Here is a 21,860-nt window from a genome sequence, read left to right as displayed (position 1 = left end):
ACAGAACATCAACTTCTGGTCTTTTCCTGTAACTTCACAAGGCCACAAGTTTGAAAACAACTCGATGAGCTCCTCCTTTTCTCTTTGTATTCTCGATTGTCTTTTTAATCCCTTTCTTAGTCATCTGCTCACATTACGTCTGTGGTGTAATCTTATCATCCCCTTAAGTTCAGAGGTCATACGGCGTGTGCATCTGAGCAGAGTGATGGTTATTAAGTTATTGTGTTTATCCTCCCTGTCACTGGACCTCCAACCGTCCCGACCCCCACCATGAATCTTCCTGTGCCTCCCGATCCGCCACTCTGACCCTATTGCAATCAGAGTTTAAAGGCAACTGCAGCCAACAGGACAGCACAGAGTTATAAGAGTCAAGCAGAGTATCTTCATCTTTTATTCACCAAATATATATATATTTTTTATCTTACTCAAGAACCCACCTCTGTCAGCATCCCACCTCTCTCTGCTTGTGGCGTTTTGGTCCAAAGTGCCTCTGTGGATTGGTTTGTGTCAGCGAGGCTGCTCATGAAATGTGTGTTACACTGTGTAGGCTCAGATTCACTGCTCATGTTTTGCCAGCAACTCAGTCCAGTTGTTCACGTCTCTTCGCTTGTTAAAACCCAGCTGTGCAGCCTGACTTGCCATTCCACACTGATTAAAAGCCAGCCCTTATTTGACCACTGCTGGGTGATTAAGTGATTGTGGTGTGCCTCTTTGGAGGGGTCAAAACAAAAATTTAATATGGAGATAATATTTTCACAGGAGGTCTGTACTCTGCTTATGAACATTGTGACTCTTTTAATGTGAAAAACAGAGTCCTGCACCTCCTACACAGGAAACAATGCAGCTTCTTCCTCCTCTAACCCAGTAGTATCACACACAGCTTTTTACTTTCGGCATTGTTTTTGTGTCGGTTCGTCATTCCTGTAATATTAAAACATTATTGTGCAGCTATTCTCCAGCCCCGACCTGAAAGGATGTGATTAACAATGAGGTGCTGTAAGAGAGGGGTGTGATGATTCCACCCTTTCTGCTCGCTCATGAAACTACTCTGACTCAACTAAGCGTCTAAAACATCAGGTGCAGTTACGCTCGGCCTTTTCACACACAACAGCTCTAAGAATATATGTTTCATCTCCTTTTAAAGCCTGTCATGTTGTAATGTGAGCCACAGTACGCAGAGGTCAGTTTATTACAGGTATATCATGTGTGGAAAGGCCATATATAAGTCAAATGGCAATCATACTATTCTTCAAAATGTCTGGATCGGATTATACTCACGTCAATCTCTGCAAAAACAAGGAGGTATTTTATAACAACGCTGTGACTCAGGTTAAATTACCATGTAAACATTTGACCAAAGGTGTGACAGAGAACTGAAGTCCCATGGGAGACTCTAATAAGGCAAGAACAAACCCTACACTGACGTGTGATGATATGACCTCAGCTGTGGGAAGCCGTTGCTTAAACTGGATTGAAACTAAACCTCAGTACTCAACCTCCAGGGTTGAGCCAAGTGGGAGTAAATGTGAAAAACATGACAGAAAGAGCGAAGCACAGCAAGTGTGAGCAAAGCTGATCTCTTTGGTTTGCTTGCCTTCACCCATGTGTCCGCGGGCTTGTAAGAAGCAGGAACCATGAAACTCATTGACGGCGCCTGGACATTTTTCTTAAACTGAACTGCCAATATACATATACAGGCAATATCAAAAATCACACAAATGCAGGTTAACAGTGTACTATTGACTTTTGGGAAAAAATGGGTTTACCCTCAATATGTCTGTTATTTTAAAGGAGACATGTTATTCTCATTCTAAAGTTCTCAATTCCAATTTGTGTTATTTATTTCTGACACTACCCAGCAGATTTTTTCTGCACAGGTAATAACATCATTATCTTTATTTTACACTTAGTATGAATACTTTTGAGTAAAAGCTTGTTGAATTATCATCTTTTAATATAGAAGTTAACCTTTTAGCTGTAGTTTGTGCTTTGATGATCTGCTCTGCTCTTATTTACATTTATATGACAGGTCGGGCTGTTCCTGTTGCCCACTCTCCTCTCTCCTCTCTGCCGCGAGTGCAATGCATGATGGTATATATTGCTTGGTTAGTGACCATAGGTTGTACGCTACTTTTCACGATAGATTGTGGGTAACAATAAAGGCACTATAGGGTATAAAGAATGTCACTAAACATTCAAACTCACTAAATGGTGGACTATAAAGTGATTAGTGAGTGATTTCAGACACAGCTTTGGTCTTCAGCTCTCATTTGGATTGTCAGGGGCGAGTCAGACTAGTTGCTAGGTGTGCATTTTGCAAATGTGGGGCATCATGATGACCCAGAAATATCTACTAGACTACTAATGAGGTGTTTCAGGAGTCTCAGGACCAGAGGAGCCCCCTTTATCGTGGACTTTTGCTTTTTCACTTTGCAGAACCTTTACATACACAAATACTTATATAACACACTAGAGGAAAGAAACCCTGAAAACAACATCACATGTGTCTTTTAAACATGAGCAATCCTGTCTACCTTACCCAATTTCCTTCATAGACTGGTGCCCTTGTATCTGACTGAGGTATGACATCTCCTGGGGATGTAATCTAAAGGAATCCTAGCCATCTGACATGGGCTATTTCCTGTGCCTCTGAAGCCATATGTTCCTAAACAGAAATGTACACAGAAAACACAAACCATGGATTGAATGGCCAAACACTCATGGACCGCAAGAGTGTGTGACACGTTTATCACAACAGTATTGTGAGCACAAATCTCTATCTGTAAAAAAATATCTGGATTCAAATCCATGGATCATAAGGAGAATAATTCGAATACGTCTAATTTAATGCTACAGAATCTATAAGGGCTTATGGATCATCATTTGTCTTTTGGATTTTCACACCCAGAAAAATACTGAGTGAGTTCATTGTGGGACTTTCCAACAAAAGCATGAATCCACCATAAAAAATTAAAATAACAATCCCACACGAGTAAGAAATCTCTCTTTGTTGCCCTCTTATGTTAAGACCTGACACCACTATTTTACCTTTATTTTGTAACAGCATAGCTATTACTGACATTGCTCCAAAACCATATGGCTTGTTGGTATGTCTTAAAAAAATGTGTGTTCCTACACAGAATAAAACAAAAACTAATCTAAATCAATGCTGTTGATTTCTAATAAATATCTACAACCAGCTGCTAAAGCTTGAAAGAGACTTTCCTCAGTTTCTTCTTCCAAACTCACAGTCAGAGTCGGACCACACATCATGGTGGTCAGGTGCATCAAGTCAAAATCCAGACTTTCACAGTCATCGTGTTGAAAAGATATGATGAAAAGTGCAACGGCAGAAACACTCACATCTCCACAATGAGACTGACAAAATATAGACTTTTTCATGCAGCAAACGTCTGTAGAGATCATATTCTATGCAGCAGTTTTTAACTGTTATGTGTCAGTTATATATTAGACGTAAGGCCATACAGTAATGTGAGAGGTTTACTCAAGGGCAAGGAGATAAAAAGTGGTGTGATACTTTGTAGATATAGTCGCAGCTCTTTTTTAAATTTGTTATCTTTGAATTGCAGTTGTCATGGCTAAAAGAATTTCATTTAAGATGGTTTGTTTTTTCACCATCACATCTAATCAAGCCTGGACATACTGGCTGCACAAAGATATGTAGTTGTGCTTCACACTCACTTAATACAGTGAAATGCTTATGGACAGGGGCGTTGCAACAGGGGAGAGGCAAGCCAGGCAATCATCTGGGCCCAAAGCTGAATGGTGGCCCCATAGAACAGCTGATTAAATTAGTGTCACATTCCTGCTTTAGTTAAGTTCATTGTTATTGTAATGTTGTTTCATTTCCTGTTTTATTTTGAAACTCCCTTGTTTCAGGTCACTTCTCTTCTTGATCCTCTGTGTTTCCGCTCTCCTGACACCTGTTCTAACCTGTTACACCTGTGTTATTTACTGCCTCCTTCACCGACTCTCTTCTCTCATCTCAGCTTCACTGTCCGTGTGTCAGTGTCTGAGGGAGTGGGGGCGGGGCCAGACTGGGGCCTGTGTGTGAGTGTGAACTCTACAGACCAGATGAGGTGAGGAAGTGACTCCATCACATAGAGACAGACCTGCTAAATGGTTGGTGCCCCGGTTTGGCCAAAGAACATCTTTAATCGCACTTCACCGATTTTTGGTCGCACTGTTGAGCCCTGCAGGTTTTGATGAGAATTCCTAAATGTGTGTGTGTGTGTGATGTGCCTGGGATGAGTTTGCACTTGAGCTTTACGTGGTTTGGTATCTTGCGATTTTTGGGGGGAGGTAGAGCGGGGGTCCCTTTTGCCTGGGGCCCTCAAAGACCCTGCAGTCCTGCTTATGGAGGTGACTCATACAAAGCTGTGCTTCTGGAGTCAATAAGATGAGGCCAGACAAAGCTAACATCAGATTGCTGACTTTTTCATTTCCTATCATGTGTAAACAACTGTCTGCATTTGAAAGGCTGCATCGCTAGTTTGTTATATACACTAAAAGCTCTCTGCATTCTCTTAAGTTGGTTTTCATGATTAAAGTATAACATACATAATGTATTGTTAAGAGCTCCAGGACAAGGTTGCTGTGGTTCTTCCATATTTTGACAAACAGCTCATCTGTTCCTCGTTCTCTGGGCTAGAGGCAGCACATAAACTGCACCAATCTGTTGTCTAGTTTTAAAGATGCTTTAATCACATGAATAAAATCCACACATGGTGTTTTCATTGATCTGTGTAACATTTTAACAATATGTAAAGATGATTCAGTTCACTTTGATTTGCAAAGCGCCAAATTCCTACATAATTTATTTCTAATATCAAGTGTTTCAGACATGAACTGTTTAATTTGGTTTTTGACATTTTCCAGAGCTTGTCTTATGCAGGAATCACATGTTTTTGTTTACAGCACATCAACAACCCCATCTGTCCTCATCGCCAAAAGCTTTTGAATCTAGTCTTTCCAAGTTTCATTCAACGCTTCATTTGTGTCTTCTACGTGTATGGTATGTATTTTCATCCTGAGATATTTGTGCGTTAGCTATTTGTAACATGTTGGAATCACACGCACTCGCTGTGAAATTTTGTGGATATTTTCATGCTGTATTTTCATATGACGTAACTCGAAAACTTAAATAAGGGGCTGGAGGGTAACGAAATGATCGGAGCAACAGGCATTTGCCTTCTCACATAGAAAATGTCTGAACGTTAGTACATGTTTGAAAGCATCTCAAAGGGGAAACCCAAGCAGTTCCTACAATAAGCAAGTACTCTGTGACAGTGGAAAGAAAAATCTCCTTTTTAAAAAGGAGAACCTATTGAAACAGAACCTGACCTCTGGTGGGCGTCTATCTGCTTCGACCGATTAGGTTTCGCTGAGAGAAATGGGGAAGAGAGGAAAGATTGGGGCAAAGACTTCATTTCTGTTGTATGGTATAAAGCACCCTGACACTGATTCCTGTGTGTATATCCACAGCCTTCCACAGCTTGCACTGTACACTGTCAGTCACAGCTCTGTGCCATTCACCCTGCTGTGTTAAACCCATAATACGATTATTTATTCATAAAATCAGATTTGCAGAAAAACAATTTCTTTGTTTAGTGATAATCCTAAGTAGCTTCTGAAAGATTAGGTTGAGACAGACAGTGAACCCGTAACCACTGAAACACGACCCTCTATTTGGCAGCTTTCATAGCAATGGAAATGTTCCGGGTGACGCTGCACAGCATGGGTCACCTCAATATTAGTATAACACCCTAGAATAAGCATGCATCTCAATCATATTAAAGATCAGTTGATGATACTCCATGTCTTACTGAGATACATAAGAAAAGGAAGACACATTTTGCTGATTTCATCCAACAACCTTTGTGTTCCTGTAGATTCCCCCCTCACATCAATCTGAGGTCCTGGTACACAATGCTCTGTGCCTGTCAGCTATAGTGATCTCGCTGGCTCCTCTTGGCCCCAGATAACCCATTTACACAGATTCTCTGCCAGCAGGACCTGGGCCAGCTTATTCTCCAAACCCTGACAGCCACAAAATAGATCCCTTGACCCAGAACACTAAACTGTACCCAATAGTACAGAGGGCTGGGTGCATCAGAGTGAGAAGCAGGTCTTACAGTACAGTTACGTGTTGAGGTTGTAGCGATCCCGGCTCTGGAATGACGGGTACTTTCACATCTACATTGTTTGGTCCGGACCTTCCGACTCTTCAGTTTAGTCTGAACCATAATGCCAAGTGTGAAAGGTGCCTCAGACCAGGGTCCAGACCAATGGACCAAAATAAAGTCAGACAAAAAGAGGTGGTCTTGGCGTGGATCAAACTGAACCGTGGTTCAGATCGTTTGCAGTGTGAAAACTTTTTGGGGATAGTTTGGGCTTTGGGACCAATCGCAGGAAGTTGAGACAACATTAAACAATAGAAGGAGAAAAAGAGGCAGAAGCTGTTAAGAGGATTGCTTGTAGTCTTCACCTCCAACAATGTAATAATTGAACACATATAATATTCTGAATATATTTCTCCATTCAAATGGAGAGATTACTTTTTTCTATTCACTTAATTAAAAAATATGTGTGAATACAACCTTTAAAATAAATAGCTATTTTTGCATTTCCCACCTTTGTTTAATAATCCCACATGTAATGACTTAAGCGTATGTTAAAAGAGTCAATGCCGTTTCACACACATGAAGATTTTCACATGTTCAGGCATGAACATGTGGTGAAAAAGCACATGTGTTTCGGATTAACATCTGGGTTCTCAAATGTGTGTTAGCCTATACTACCCATAGCCTTATTATACGTGTGTTCCGGATATGATTCCAAATTGTCACCCCTTCAGTGCATTCTGTGTGTTAAAGTGGATCGTGCGAGTAACAACCACAATGCTAAACTGATTGGAATACTCTTTTATGTAGCAAGGAAGACTTTTCTCAAATTTTGGATTTCTAAGGACACTCCTACAATGGACAATTGGTACAAGCAAGTACTGAGAATACTCCCTCTGGACAGACTTTTACCCTCCATGACAATGTTGATGGATTTATCAAACTATGGCAACCAGTTTTGGACATGGGGGATGCTTCTGGACTGACTACGGCATATTGTACTAAATGGACTGTAAACTATGCTAATGTGGATGTGCGTATGTATGTCTGTACATCCTTTTTTCATACTTTCTTTGTTTTTGTCTGTATGTTTATTAGTCTGTGTCTTCTGCTTCTCTTTTTTCTTTTCTTTTGTGTATTCGTGAAGTTGTAACTCCTGCTGACCCTGTCTTTGTGGTATGTTAAAGCAGACTAAAATAATGGGAGAAAAGTGTTTCTGTATACTTTGTTACCTTGTTGAAAACCTCAATAACGATGTGTTTGGTCCTGCAACACCTGGAGAGGAAGAACATGAAGATCCCGTCATATTTAAGGAGGAATTTTAAGTAAATTTATGTTTTCAGAGGGACCCTGATTATCTTACTCTTTCCACACACCCCCTTGTTCCCCTCTTTTGTTCCAGCTTGTCGCTCCAGCTGTGCTGTGTCCGTACAGAAAGTCAGATGGTAAAGAGTGTCACGACATCGTTCTAAGTTTTTCTTTCCACTTTCCCTCGCAGCAGAGAGCGATTAGGTCATCATGCCGTCCTTTTGTTAAGTTGAGGATGCCAAGTGAGCCGATGGGGGACCGTGCTGGGGCCGGGGTCAGACCTCAAACTGATGACGTCAGGACTCCGACGAACAAGATCGCTACTTCACAACATCATTATCTTGGCGGGTCAGTCTGAGAGAGGTGGATCATGCGCATTAACACCACAGATATCTTGGACTATAACGATGCCCTCCAACCTTCCATTCCCACCAGCCCTTCACCAAGTGCACTCAACGTAATCATGTTATGATATTTCGAGAAAGGCTGAGAGAAGGGAGAATGACTCACTTAGCCCACTCCTCTGTAAACAAAGGAGTTCGTGGAATCACTGAGAGCTTTTTGGAATTTAGAGGAACAAAGAGTTTGCGTCTCCTCGGTGTGTGGCATATATTATGTCACATCGCCATCCAGGCTACACTGCACTTCACCTCTGTTGGCTTCTTCCACCACCTCTCTTCATGAAGGGCTCTGATTAATTTGGTTTCTGGCTTGAGGTCTATTGTTGCCATTCCACCGAGAGCCAGAGAATCTGGTAAGCGTTCTGATTTGGAGCGACCCGCTGACAGCTGCTGTACTACTTGGGCAGAGTCCAGACACCCTATCTTGTGGTCTGTGAAAGCTCCCCCAAAGCCCTAATTGCACTTCAGATGTTGAGAGTTGTTTTTGCTCAGCTCTCACCCAACATAGCAGGTTCATCCTAAAAGCTTAACCCCTCCTCCTCCTCTCATCGCCTGCTGTCAACTTCACCAATTAAAAGAGTGAGGGCATGTGACAGGGCTTGATGTTTGAACATGTGTGCCCATCTGTGCTGGTGTGTTGTATTACGTGTGTGCCTGCAGGTCTAAGAGAGGTCTCTGTCTCTGTTTACCCAATTACTGCTGTAAGATCAAGATCAAGTCGTCCCATGCTGAAAGACGTAATAAGTTTGCAGCCACAGGAATCATATTCTGTCTCCCAGGGAAACATTTACTGCAGGACTCACTCACAATGGGAGGCATTATGTAAAGAAACACACTTTACAAGTGTGTTGCAACAGATAAGGAAATCTCCTCATAGCAGTTACTGAGAGTTATGTTATGAAATTATCTTAATCAGTGCATCATAGTAAAAGGCTGACAACAAAGCAATTCAATTTGTGCTGCTGTGTGGAGAAAAACGGCACTTGGGTAATGATTAGATATAAATCATTGGGAATGTATGAGATTTATAAAGCCAAGACGTCTCTTGCAAAAAATAGATTTGGGTCTTTTTTTCACAAAAACTGTGAAAACGACATTATTAAAGGCAAAACACGTGGCACAAGTCACAGTGTAGATAGTCCTGCATCAGCTATCATATGATGACAAGTAAGCCTCTCAGGGCAACAGACAATATTTTGGGACTTCCAGTGTAGAACGTTTTCCATACACTGTTTACAGTCTGACTATAGTTTCTTTAATCACATGAATGGAATGTTTCTCCACACAAAACACAAACAGTGATACTTTTTGTAGGTGTTTTAGCTCTAGACCACATTTTGGATCATCTCTACTAACTATTTGCATACGAATATAGGCAACCAAAGCCTGCTCAAATGTGATTGCTCAAACTAGAAAACTGAATCCAAAAGACTACCATCCCTGAAATCTTGTCCCTTGCCTCCAGATTGTTCACATGCAGAATGTTTATAGTTGCCTATAAAAGTTGATAGAGATTGCATTGTAGGCAACATGGTGTGTCAATAATTTGTGTCTCTTTTTTTTACCCATGTCCTCATTTTTGTCTCTGTTTCGTGATTAAAATGCATCTATTTGTTTGATTTATGTATACATTTTTTTCTACACTGAAATGGAATGTAATTTTCCTGTCACTGCACGATTTCTGAAAGCTCCACAATTAAAGTGTATCTCTTTGAAATCCCATGCCAGGCTTGGCTGCTTCATTCAAGCTTTCCGCTCCCATATCGGCCTCTGATCTGATCTGGAGGGGAAGTGAAGTTTACTCAACTGATAGCCGCTCTGAACGATGCTGCCTGCGCACAACTCAGGAAGGGTGACTCCGATGACCTCAATGACCATCCAATGAGAACACACACAGCTGGAGTGACTGCTCCATTGAGAAAGAGTGACAAAAGGTCAGTTCACTGACGATCACAGCCACACACTGCAGTTTAAAGGTGGAGAAGTCGCCTTTCATTGCCACATGTCGGCACCGACTGCATGGAGTCAAATGGCCATTCATTGAGAAACCTGAACTAGTTATTCTTAGTTGGAAATGAGGGGTGCCTGTAACAACTATACAGCAACTATGACAACACATTAAAGAGTAAATGGTTCACTTAAAGTTGTAGTTGCTGCACATCAAAACACAGCTGAGGGGCAATTTCTCCCTACTGTTTTTGCTCACGTGACCCCTTTGCTGTAAAAAAAGGTTTTATGGGGAGTTCTGGGAAAAGGGATCATTTATGAATGAAGGGTTGTGTTTAAAGGGGATTTCTGTTGATGTTTTAGCTTCTACCCAGAGGAAGAGTTTCCACATAACCAAAGAAAAAGGAGCAGAGGAGGAAAACCAGCTCCTGTGCAAAGGTTAGCAGATATGGGAGTTGTACACAGTGAGTATGTGGGTATCCCTGAGTACTTCATTGCAACCAGAGATCTCAAATGCTCTCATTCCAGTGACCCCCCCGAGACCATAACTAATTAGTTCCATCATAGTGGAAAATAAGTGCTAACCACTGCAAAGTGCAGGGTGGCCCATGAGTGTTTAGAAAATGATGAGGTTGTGTGACCAGAAAAAAGTTGTGATTATATAGAGTTGGTGTGAAATTTATTGAAATCATGTTCCCACTGAAAAATTATTATGACTCAGCCCCTCAGGCCTGCACATGTAATGAGCATAATTACAGAGTCAACAGAAGTTTCTGGGCTGTTTTTGCTCTGTTATATTTGCTGCAAAAATGTCCTTTAATTCCTGTAGTTCCTTCAGGGATCACTGATACACATGTTAAGACAAGTAGTTTTCTTCATTGTCTTATAATACATCCTTATAGCAACCCTTCATTTGTTTAAAAATAAACATGTATACATGATAAACATATGTAATTTATTATCGAACAAACTTTTGTGTTTTCTCACCTATCGGTTATAAAAAAATACTTTGGCTAATACTATCATTAACTGCCGCCATGTTTTCATCATTTCTCACACTTTGAGTTTGAGAACAGGTATAATCTTATCTTTACGATAACACTCACAATGTTGACATGGCGCCATTAGTTTGTTTACATTGTATCAATTTGTTCATGCTTTCCCACTTATTGCAGGTCATGCCAATATGCACCGTTTAGATGGTGAGGGAAAAGATTGGAATCCTTTGCTGTGTATTTGTCATTAATAACCTCTTAGCTACCTGCTGCCATGCACGGTTATAGTAAAACACAATATGTCTGTTTAGGTCAATCGGATTGATCCAGGTATAGTACAATATCCATCCAAAGTTAATTATCCATTCACCACTGTCCTCAGTTTTGCTTGAGCAGATGGTATATTCAAGAGTTTGTTTACTGGTGTTTCAAACAACAGAAGTACAGGACCGTTAAGATGGAAACAGTAAAACTCAGAGAGATGCTGCACCCGCGCTGCATGCAGCCTTAATATTCAATATGTGCTAGAATGTTGTCAAAAGTTTAAACTTTCAAGCACAGGTCAATTTTATGGTTCGAAAATGATAGAATTATTACTTGACAATAATAGGGGTGGAGGCCTGCAAAAATAATAATTATATCTATATATATATTTATATAACTGTATTGATAATGCCACCGTTACTTTGATTGTAAGAGACATAGTATATATATATACACTATATATTTCGCTGTTTGATGTGTGGTGTAGTTATTAATGTCAATGCCGTAAGAGCTCATGTTTGAATATGTATTATAATAATCTGTAACTGAATTTAAGACCATTTTACTGTTCATGTAATAGCTCTGTCAATGTGTGTCCCATGCTTTTATATAAGGTTAAAACTTTGCTACCAGCCATAACTGGTGTGGTTAGTTGCTGTATATTGTATGTAGGGGCATCACGTGTTGCAGTATAGCTTCCAGCCACTAGTGGCAGCACTGGCCGCAATACTGCTAAGGGAGCACTTAAGTCAGTAAGTGAGGAAAAAACAATCTGCCGCCATCTTTGATTTAACAACAGTTGTGTTTACATCATCATGAAAACCTCAACTCTTCACTTTCAGAGTAAATCATGTGGGTTTTAACTTTACACCTGCTTTACATCGTTTTTTCTTCTTCCTATAAATATCTTGGAAAACTGCTTACTCTCTGGTGAGTCAGTATTTTCTTATTCCTGTAACAAATATGTAACTAAGATGTGTTTAAAGTAGACATGATGTTAATTTAGCAGGGCTAAGCTAACTATAAATTATTTTACAAATGCGTTGCTAAGCTAAATCCCCTTCTTATCTCTGTTGTCTGTCTTCCTTGTAAGTAAGCCTGTTCAAAATGATCCAGTTAACTAAGTTTAACCCACATGAGTTTGATGTTTTTGATGTTTGTTCTGCCATGGTGGATGTGGATATGTATTACGTGTTTAATGCGACAGCAGAAGTGGACAATTCGATTAAGTGGACAAGAAGTATGAAATATCATGATAGAAGATGGCTAGTCCCAAAAAATGTTAATACCGATGGTCAGATACCAATCTTTGTGTTGAGTTTAAAAACTGAGAGGAACTGACTGACAGACAGAAATAAGAAAAACATAATACTGGTCACACCTGATTACTAGTCTCTCTGAAGTGAGATTTATGCTTTTTTAACAACGTATTCAAAGTTTGCAAGAGTTAAGGACAAAAAGTAGCTAACCAGTGAAAGTCACATACTGCTATAGTAAGTTAATTTCGCCTTATAACAATTCTGCTGTGGAAAGGCCTGAAATTCTAGGTCTGAGTCATAGTTCCCATATTTGTGCCCTGGTACAATAGTTTCAATTCAATTCAAACTACTTTATTAATCCCACTGGAGACAATTCATAAAGCAGAGATTCTCAATTTTGTTCTCAGCCAGGACCCTCTTCAAGATAGAAAATATTCTATGTTTGTCCCTTGGGATATTGGCCTATTTTCTTACCCTTCTTCTTAGTTATGTGAAAATATTTTCACCATGTCAACACAGAAAACACAAATATGATAATTTTAAAGGATGAATCTGGAAAGCTTCACAGACCCCCTGGCAGTGTGTCATGAACCTGTATTAGAAAACCACTGCTATGGAGGATTTTAATACTATATATTTTTTAAGCTAATAAGAAAAGAAAATCCTTAAGTAGTCCCATTTTGGGGAAATTTGGAGTGTTATAGCAGTAAGAAAAAATGAACTTGTCAGTTCTCTAGTGGACAGACTATGAAAAAAAACCAGCTCTAACCTGGCAGGTGCTTGTGTTGCACTTATCACTGTTTGTGCCTTATGCAGTGTGGTGAGCTAATATCAGAAGATTTGTTAGTCTACTGGATGTGCCTATTTGGAATATATTACAAAAAGTTAACAGAGAATGATTTGTATTGTCTGTGTGTGTGTGTGTCTGTGTGCGTTAGGGGGGTTTGCATGTATGGAGCACGAGGCAGACTGGATAGCCTGCTCTTTGATCCTCCACATAACAGAGGCACCTACAAAGGGTTCCATACAGCCTATAGCATTGTCCTGCTGAGGAGACTATAGCTCATAAAACCATTACCATGATCCCCCACACAATACATTTTACAGCACCTACTTAAGACCTCAGATCACTACTGTATACGGCTGTGCTGCATGCCAGTTTGCATTTTGTCACTCTGTGATCCCGTGAACTTCTAAGTACACAGCCTTGCCCAGATTATCTTGCATGTGGCCCCAGGGCAGGGATTTCCTATATGGGCCCCACCTCACTGTCATGGTCACACTGAGGTGCCCACCCCTCTAAAGCTGAACCTCAGGCTGTGGACCGTATAGGAATGTCCAATGTATGTATGCACCTCATTAAGTCAGTTCTCTGGAACACTTTATGGTCATTCGGAGGCACAGAGTGAAGTGAAGTCAGTCACATATCATATCACATCATCCACTGTGGACATACGTGAGCGACCACCCGTGTCACTACAGTATATAACGGGAGTGGCTTCACTGTAGCACCAGTGTACCTTGCCTGGGTGATCCCGCCCCTAGTTGTGGAGAGAGCTGGTGCACGGCGGAGCTCTATCGCAGTTGACTGTTTGAGCAGCAGCATGCAGGGACTCCGCGGAGCGCTCACGTCCCAGCAGTGCACTTCACCACCGCCCAGGGACCATCTACTCAAGAGTCGGGGATAAAAGCGTTGGATGAGGCAGGCGGACCGGCGGCGGAAAGCCCGGAGTGACCTGAGGAATACAGCATTACTACAGGACTGCAGGCTGCCGCACTCCTCTCTGAACGTGGACAATCATGCATGTGCTCTTCTGGGGCTGGGGGTTCCTACTATTCCCTGATTTTTTGAATGTAGTCGCATCTACCGGGAGATTACTTTTGAATTCAAGTACAGGTAAAGTAGGTCGCTCTGACAGCCTCCGCACCCCCACCCCCCTCCTCATGAAGTTCATTTTCGAACAGACGCAGAATGAATGAGTTTTGAACTCAGCCAAGCACATGACTCGCAGCTTTCTAGATGCCTAAAGTTCCCTGACTATCATTTCCTTGCAACGCTGTGAACACTGCTTTACAGGGGGGAAGACAAAGATGACTAAATCCTAATGTTTTGACCAACACATCTGAACTAATGCTCTTTAAATGCTACTTCACTGCATTATTAACACCGTGATTCTGTGTTTATTCCCCAGCAAAAGAGGAGGTGGGCTCCTATGAGATTGTAACACCGCTGCGAGTGAATGAAGCCGGCGACAAGTTTCCAACCAGTGTGCACTTCAAGAGGAAAAGGCGAAGTCTGGACGAGAGCACCGGCAACAGCACGGATCACTGGGCCTCGCCAAATATCCACTACAGGATATCTGCTTTCGGACAGAACTATCACATCAACCTCACGCTGGACTCGGGATTTATTGCACCTTTCTACACTGTGACAATACTTGGAGTACCCCGAGGGGACAACATAACGGATTTAGCAACAGATGCGGAGGAGGAGGAGGAGGACACGGAGTTAAGGCACTGCTTCTATAAAGGACATGTCAATGCACAAGCAGAGCACGCCGCGGTCATCAGCTTGTGCTCCGGACTGGTGAGTTTTTACGCACGGTTAGAGCAGCCGTGCATGTGATGACTTTACGAGCGGGTGTTTTACTTTTCCACCGTGGGTTGTTAGGAGGCCATTACTGCTTAAACAGGGCTCGAAAAGCTGCCTCTCCATTGGCTTATTTTCTACTTCAACTTTCACAAACTTGTGCACCACCTGTTTTTTTGACTGATCGTGCAAAACACACACATTACTTCACCATTAAACATGCTTATCTACAGATTTGCATCTGTCATAGAATTAACAGGATAAATTCATAGTTTAGACATAATTAAGGCAAGCATATTTTAAAATAAAAAATAAAAATACCAGAGATTAATAACTTGGTGAGGTTTAAATTTGTGTTATGATCCAGAGCCTACAAAGGACTACAACTCTCTTAATAGCTGTGCAGACTTGCGAGGATCCCATATCCATTGCCTACAGTCAAGTTTAATGAACAGTCTACATCTTGCTCCCATGCCTCTCTCTCACAGTCTGTTACGTCTTTACGTAGTGAGCACAGCGCAAGCACGGGTGGCACTGACGTCATCACGAGTTGGCTCCCTCTCCTCCCTGGGGTGAAGAAGCTTGAGTTTTGGAGCAGGAAAAGTGCACTCTGAGTTTGCACTCTGATGCAAACCACACTGAAGTGACGGCTACGAGAAAAGGGTCAATGTCTAACCAAATGAAAAATCTGATTAAAATGCTTTAAAGCCCTTGCTGCAGGGGAGCGGAGGTGACATTTACAGGCACATTTTCATCAAACAGGCAGTAATGCTGCTGGCCTCCATTACATTGTATTTCTGTACAACCTAAGACAATGTAACATTCACTTTCTTGTTGCAGGGACGGTTTCCTTTGCTCCCCAGTTAATTCACAGTCCTGGTCTTGAGTCTTGCTCAAGTGGATGTAAGCAGGCAGCTTCATCTTGTGCCCCCATGCTGAATAACAGACCACCCTGCTGCTGCAAATCTCTGTGCATGTAGCCAAACATGATATTTCTCTGATGATAAGACTAGTCATGCTGTAGTATCAAGGATTGTAAATATGACTTGTGTTACAGATAATTGTGCCAAACTTGTATCAGCCCCCCCAGAGCTGCCATAACGATTCTCCACAGCTGATGAGAAACAAGCCACATGTGCTTGGCTTGGCATTTACCTTATCTAGAACATCATAGACCTCCAAATCAGCCATTCACACTAAACAGGCCATGTAGAATACATGTAATAAGACTTTCAGCTTGCCAAGAACATGCAGTCTCATTGTTTTACATGATAGGCATCACAGTTCTCACTATTATCCTTTTCCTCCTGATTTGGTCCCATTCTTACATGCATGCAAATTAACCTTTTCACAAAAGCCCTCAGGTCCAAGCATTTCTCTTTTCTTTTCTCTAATGAGTCGTAAATGAGCCACATTCCACTGTTTACTTGCTGTAAATATTTTAAAGTAAAAAATACACACTCGTTGGTGTGGCATGGCGGCAAGATATTTGAGCTGTATGTTCCCCCTGGACCTGTCTGTATGGGCTTTGCAAGTTCTCTCTATGTTTGCTTATGTTGAGTCCTAAAAAAGAATACGCATTTAGAGAAAATAGATGGATGGATGAATACTAAGTGCAGTGTGTTTTTTTTCTTCCTGCTATCCAGCTTGGCACTTTCAGGTCTCCAGAAGGGGAGTATTTTGTGGAGCCCCTACACAGCTATCAAGGAGAACACTATGAAGAGGAACACACAAAACCTCATATTGTTTACAAGAAGAGTGCACCCAAAAAAAAGACATCTGGGGAGAACTCAGCTTGTGACATTTCAGGTACGACGTGCTACATGATGGGTACGCATGCATGCAATTCACACAGAGAGTGTCAGTACAAATTTCAACACAAACTCACTCTAGAGTTTCTACTTTATTAGCTTGCAAACGAAAACACGCACGAGTACTTGATGTGCAGAAAGTGTTAGTTCACACCTCACCCAATAAGCTGACGTACATTTCTGCTCCAGTCAACACTCTTTCAACCTAACCAGCACAATGCTGCTTCTCAAATAGACCTTGCAGGGGCTAAATGTGCAAGACAGTGTATATATGTCATTGCATCATTTGTATGTGTAAGGGATTCAGTGTTTTCATGGACTACACGTGGATCGTGAGTGGAGAATTTATCTTTGTCTATATGTGCATGTGTTCGGCGACCTTTAAATTAGTTCCCACAGACGTAAGCAGGCGTAATCGTTGCATCACCCCGAAGTCTCCACTATCAGTTTCAACAGGAACACATTATGTAATAGTAGCTGAGCTTATTGAGCTATTAAAGTAATTGTACCGGGGCAATGTAGAATCAGTTAGAAGCCTATCTGGACAAATCAAACAAAACCTCTCCGTGTGTGGACAAGACAACGAATAAAAAGAAGAGAGTGTCTGTGCAGAGCTGGAATATTTATTGTAACATAAGATTAGTAACAATTAATAAATCTTCTCAGGGATAATTGTAGTTGATTTAAATACCATAATGCACCATGCAACTTTTATACACTATTATATGGTAATACAATTGCCTTATGTAATTTGGACATTTTCCCCATGAGCAGAAATGTTTGAATGACAAACAGTTAGAGATTGGTGTGAAACCATCTTGGCTCAAGTATCATATGGTAGCCTGCACCGGCCCGCTCCTACAACTGCCGCTCGGCAGTGAGGAAGCTTTCCAACTCTCACACAGGAAAAATGATTTGGAAGTTCACCCTTGTATCATCCCATCTCAGTTTACTGGCTGAACTTCCTGTTGACTCTCGTACTTCCTCTGTGATAAGAAAGTCGGGTAGACCCACTGCCATAAACGTGCAGTGTAAATTGTACAATAGCAAAGTGATGCCAGCATGAAACTGTTAAATAATCAAAACTAAGAAAACAATGATGCATTGCTGGTGGTCCAGAGAGGGGGTTCTGCATGTGCTTAGAAATCAAGAAAAAGGAAAAAAATAAGACTGGCATTCAGAAGTTCTGTTGCCATGTTTTGATTAAAATCTGACTTAATTCCCTTCAGTTTTGAGAAGTTTCACTGCCCGGTTGTTGCACTGCCTTCTTTTGGTATGTGTGCTCCATTTTTTTATGGCTGGGTGCCAGGTTTACCTAGCCTGAACTCTTTGCCCCCTTCTCTCTTCCCTCTTCTGTAAGAGGGGAGAGAGAAAAAAAAGGGACTCCAAGCCTTGTTCATTTGTCAACCCACTCGTTCAGCAACAATAAACAAAGGAGAGAAAGAGGCATACATATATTAACAATACCCACTTCCAGAAAGCCAACTCACCTCATGCATCTCCACATTTGAAGGCATAACCCACAACTTTAGTTTTATTGTAAACACACCCTCACGACAAACATTGATTTATATCATGTCTATTTTTCTGAGTGAATGTATTTCCCCCTCAGCCCTGCATCTTTGTATATTTACACATGCCCTCACTCCCTCTCGCTCCTCTCTCCAGGACACAAACACAGACAAAAGAGGCACAAGCTGAAGCGAAGGCCAGCGGCTGAGGTGAACACTGTGTCCGAAGAATCCCCAGTGGTCAGCGCCGGTATATTCGGTGACGTGGAGTCGTTGAGTTCCAGCCTGGTCGGCGATGCTTTACTCAGATCAGAGAGCGGTGGCAGTGCCAGCGCTAGACCATCAAATGATAGCAGCGGTGACTCAGGACCTCACAGGAGATCAAAACGCTTCCTCTCCTACCCGCGCTTTGTTGAAGTCATGCTGGTGGCTGACAGCAAAATGGTGGAGCAGCATGGCAGCAACCTGCAGCACTACATACTCACATTAATGTCCATAGTAAGTCCTGCTCTCTTGAATGGGTTAATTGCTGCTAACAGAGACTGTTTGGCTGGTGTAGGTGGTTGGCTGGGAGATTAAATTGTGCTTCCAAGTGTGTGTGTGTTCCTGCACATGAACAGAGAGTACCTGTCTATGTGACACATTGGTGCACTAAATGTACATACCTGTCCTGCTTTGCTGTTAGTGTCGGGAGTAAGTTCAGCGGCCTGTGGAGGAGGGCCAATGGAGGGAAAGGGCAGCCTAGGGCAGCCTAGGGCAGGGGTAAACACCACTTTCAAACGACCAGGGGGAAGAGAGGGCAGCTCGAGGGAGAGTCTGTCTGACAGCTTGATGAATGTTAAAAAATAAGCTCAGGTATGTCACATAGACAGCATACTCGCGGCCACTTCAAATACCAGCTTCTGCAGGCGTCTGGGGCTGGCTGAGATGACCTATATTCTCTTCTTGGCAAAGGCTGGCCTCTCCACAGGGGCTTAGGCCATTATCAACTTGATCCTCCAATCAACCAAATTCCCCGGCTTTTGCTTTTATACTGTGGCAAGGATGTCCATGAAAGAGTCAGACAAAACGTACATTGTCCCATTTCAGCTAAGTTAACATCATGACAATAATATTAAATAATATAATTATGTCTTTTTTTTAAAGTGATTTCATTAAGAGGTTTGAGGTTGTGTTGTTTTCCTACTTTCAGGTGTCTTCCATCTACAAGGACCCCAGCATTGGCAACCTGATTAACATTGTGATTGTAAAATTAGTCATAATAAACAATGAGCCGGTAAGAATACAACCTTTGCTTTAATCTCCATACTTACATACTTATCAGTTGAATGGCACCTGTTAATACTTGTGTTTGTGTGTTTCTCAGGAGGGTCCAGTCATTTCATTTAATGCACAGACCACTTTAAAGAACTTCTGCATTTGGCAGCAGATTCAGAACAGTCTGGATGACAGCCACCATTCCCATCACGACACCGCCATCCTCATCACCAGGTGCAGGAACAATATCAAGATGTTTTTTCCTGAACGCTGTTATCATAGTATATGTTTAAAACAGGTTTTCAGGTCTTGTTTAATCTATCCGGTGCACCCATTAACACTTTGACATATAAATTCTGATAGTTGTATCAAGGGGTCAGGTCACCAGATGTCTGATGAGGGAAACTACAGTTTAAAAATTAACCTAAATGGGGAGAATACCCTGAAGGTTGGTGATGTGTTCTTTTGTAAAGTGCCATTGAACATGACCATCACATCATTATCCTTCTCTTTCGCCTCAGGCAGGACATCTGCAGAGCAAGGGATAAGTGTGACACCTTAGGTAAGTGGATTTCTCTTTAAGCAATAACCAAAACCTGATCTATACTTAATGTATTGATGACAATATATGATCCTGATGAAAAATTATGCTGGTGTGAATGAGTAAAACTCATTCTGATCCTGTGTTTTCTTAGGACTTGCTGAGTTGGGCACAGTGTGTGATCCATACAGGAGCTGCAGCATCAGCGAGGACAACGGACTGAGCACTGCGTTCACCATTGCCCATGAACTTGGCCATGTGTAAGTACAGCATGTCTCCACTCACTATTTACCTCAAGTACTGTTATCACCCCTCCCAAGTGAAAGTTTTGGCTGCAGTGAGACATGCGTAGAGCTTTCTAAGAATCCACAAATGCCTCACCAGCCGATGGAGATCAGAGAAGCTTGCACACACAACTTACGTACATTCCTTCTTCTTTTCTCAATCATTTCTGATGCTTTTGTTTGTATTTGATCACATCTCTCACTAAGATGCCTAGCCTGCCTTTCATTTTGAGAGGGAAATACAAAAGAGTCTATAATTCAGAACATAAGTAAAACCTGTGATTGCTGGCCACTGACCTTCAGCATAAACTGCATTATACAAAGCCGTGAGTCCAACCAGAGCTGAGGGGTTTAGCCTGCGATAGTGGCGACTGTTACAGGCTTTAACGGTCCTCATCATGTCTAACAAATGCTCTTTTTAACCACTAAACAAAAAGTAGGCCTCTTGAAATCCATGTTTATCCACATCGAGTGATGACATAATGCTTGGCGACTGCTTATTCCCAGAGCCCAGTGTTATGTGGTACCTGTCAGGTGGGGAGCTGAGCGGTCAAAGGGAGGGCTGTGGGCAGTGTGGTGCTGTACCTGTGCACCACCAGCCGGGATCATATTTGTTCACCCTGCAGAGGCTGAATGCTCCCCTTATTCTCACTGTGTTCAGATTTTTAAGTATTTTCCTCTGCTTTATCTATTGTGCAGTGTTTTTATAATTTAATATTGTGGAAATATGAATTTTCGGGGGCAAAAGCCAATACTGATATTACTGATGGAAATTATTCCAAAGATGTTGTTATCGAACCCTTATAACAAAGAAATGTAGCTGAGGTTTGATATTTTACAGTTTATACATTAACTAAATAAAAACAAAACATAAATATTTGAATTAAGAAAACACAAATCCACTTCTTTTCTACATTGTTTATTCAGTAAAAAAAAAGTTTTCATATCGGTGTGTAATGGAAAACAGAAAGGCTGATACGTCTTTAATAGGCACATTTTTATCACTGAAATACCAATGTTAAATTTCTCTCAGCAAAACTGTGGTTTTACTGACTTGTGCATTTGTACTGTGTAAGACACAACCAGCAGAGTTACTATGAAGAAAATTAAAGAAATACATCTATTCAACCCTCCAAACTTCTCTGTTAAAGGTTCAGTGTCTAGAATTTAGTGACATCTAGTGGTGAAGTTGCATGTTGCAGCTGAATACCCCACCCTCCACTTCCAAACATGAAAGAGAACCTGTGGTAGCTTCAGTTGTCATCAAAACTCAAATGGTGTTTAGATTGTCCAGTGTGGACTACTGTAAAAACATGGCGGCCTCCGTAGAGAGGACCTGCTCCCGATGTAAATATAAAGTATTTAAATGTAAAGACCTAATTCTAGGGTAAAAAAAACTCGGACAATTTAGATGAAACACACATCACTAGGATTATTTTATATTTATTTCTGCCAATAGATTCCTTTCACCTAAATCTTACACACTGAACCTTTTAATGTAATATTTTGTATAAATATCTGAGCTTTTTTTTTCTGTTTCCACCTCCAG

General features: G+C 41.4%; 1 protein-coding gene and 1 long non-coding RNA gene across 3 annotated transcripts in view; one reads left to right on the top strand and one right to left on the bottom strand.

Moving 5' to 3' along the window:
* Window positions 1-3,353: 3,353 nt before the first annotated feature.
* Window positions 3,354-21,716, bottom strand: LOC117761348. Its single transcript, XR_004613819.1, has 3 exons — window positions 21,527-21,716; window positions 17,533-17,535; window positions 3,354-3,365 (listed from the first exon to the last, which is right to left on the bottom strand). It is a non-coding gene; the product is annotated as an uncharacterized LOC117761348 (long non-coding RNA).
* Window positions 13,865-21,860, top strand: part of LOC117761346 (A disintegrin and metalloproteinase with thrombospondin motifs 9-like) — a 47,326-nt gene continuing 39,330 nt past the window's right edge. For both annotated transcript variants that reach the window (XR_004613818.1, XM_034585151.1), the window contains exons 1-8: window positions 13,865-14,214; window positions 14,510-14,904; window positions 16,554-16,716; window positions 18,387-18,727; window positions 19,422-19,505; window positions 19,596-19,720; window positions 20,008-20,048; window positions 20,182-20,287. Coding sequence is in view for 1 of the 2 variants with exons in the window: in XM_034585151.1 (XP_034441042.1) it covers window positions 14,118-14,214; window positions 14,510-14,904; window positions 16,554-16,716; window positions 18,387-18,727; window positions 19,422-19,505; window positions 19,596-19,720; window positions 20,008-20,048; window positions 20,182-20,287 (1,352 nt within the window). In the remaining variant the exon portion in view is untranslated. The remainder of the gene's footprint in view (window positions 14,215-14,509; window positions 14,905-16,553; window positions 16,717-18,386; window positions 18,728-19,421; window positions 19,506-19,595; window positions 19,721-20,007; window positions 20,049-20,181; window positions 20,288-21,860) is intronic.

Source organism: Hippoglossus hippoglossus, chromosome 5 (genome assembly GCF_009819705.1).
Source record: "Hippoglossus hippoglossus isolate fHipHip1 chromosome 5, fHipHip1.pri, whole genome shotgun sequence".
In the NCBI taxonomy this organism is placed as follows: Eukaryota; Metazoa; Chordata; class Actinopteri; order Pleuronectiformes; family Pleuronectidae; genus Hippoglossus; species Hippoglossus hippoglossus.
The sequence above is the reverse complement of the archived record's forward strand: the minus strand, read 5'-3'. Positions and strand labels throughout refer to the sequence as shown.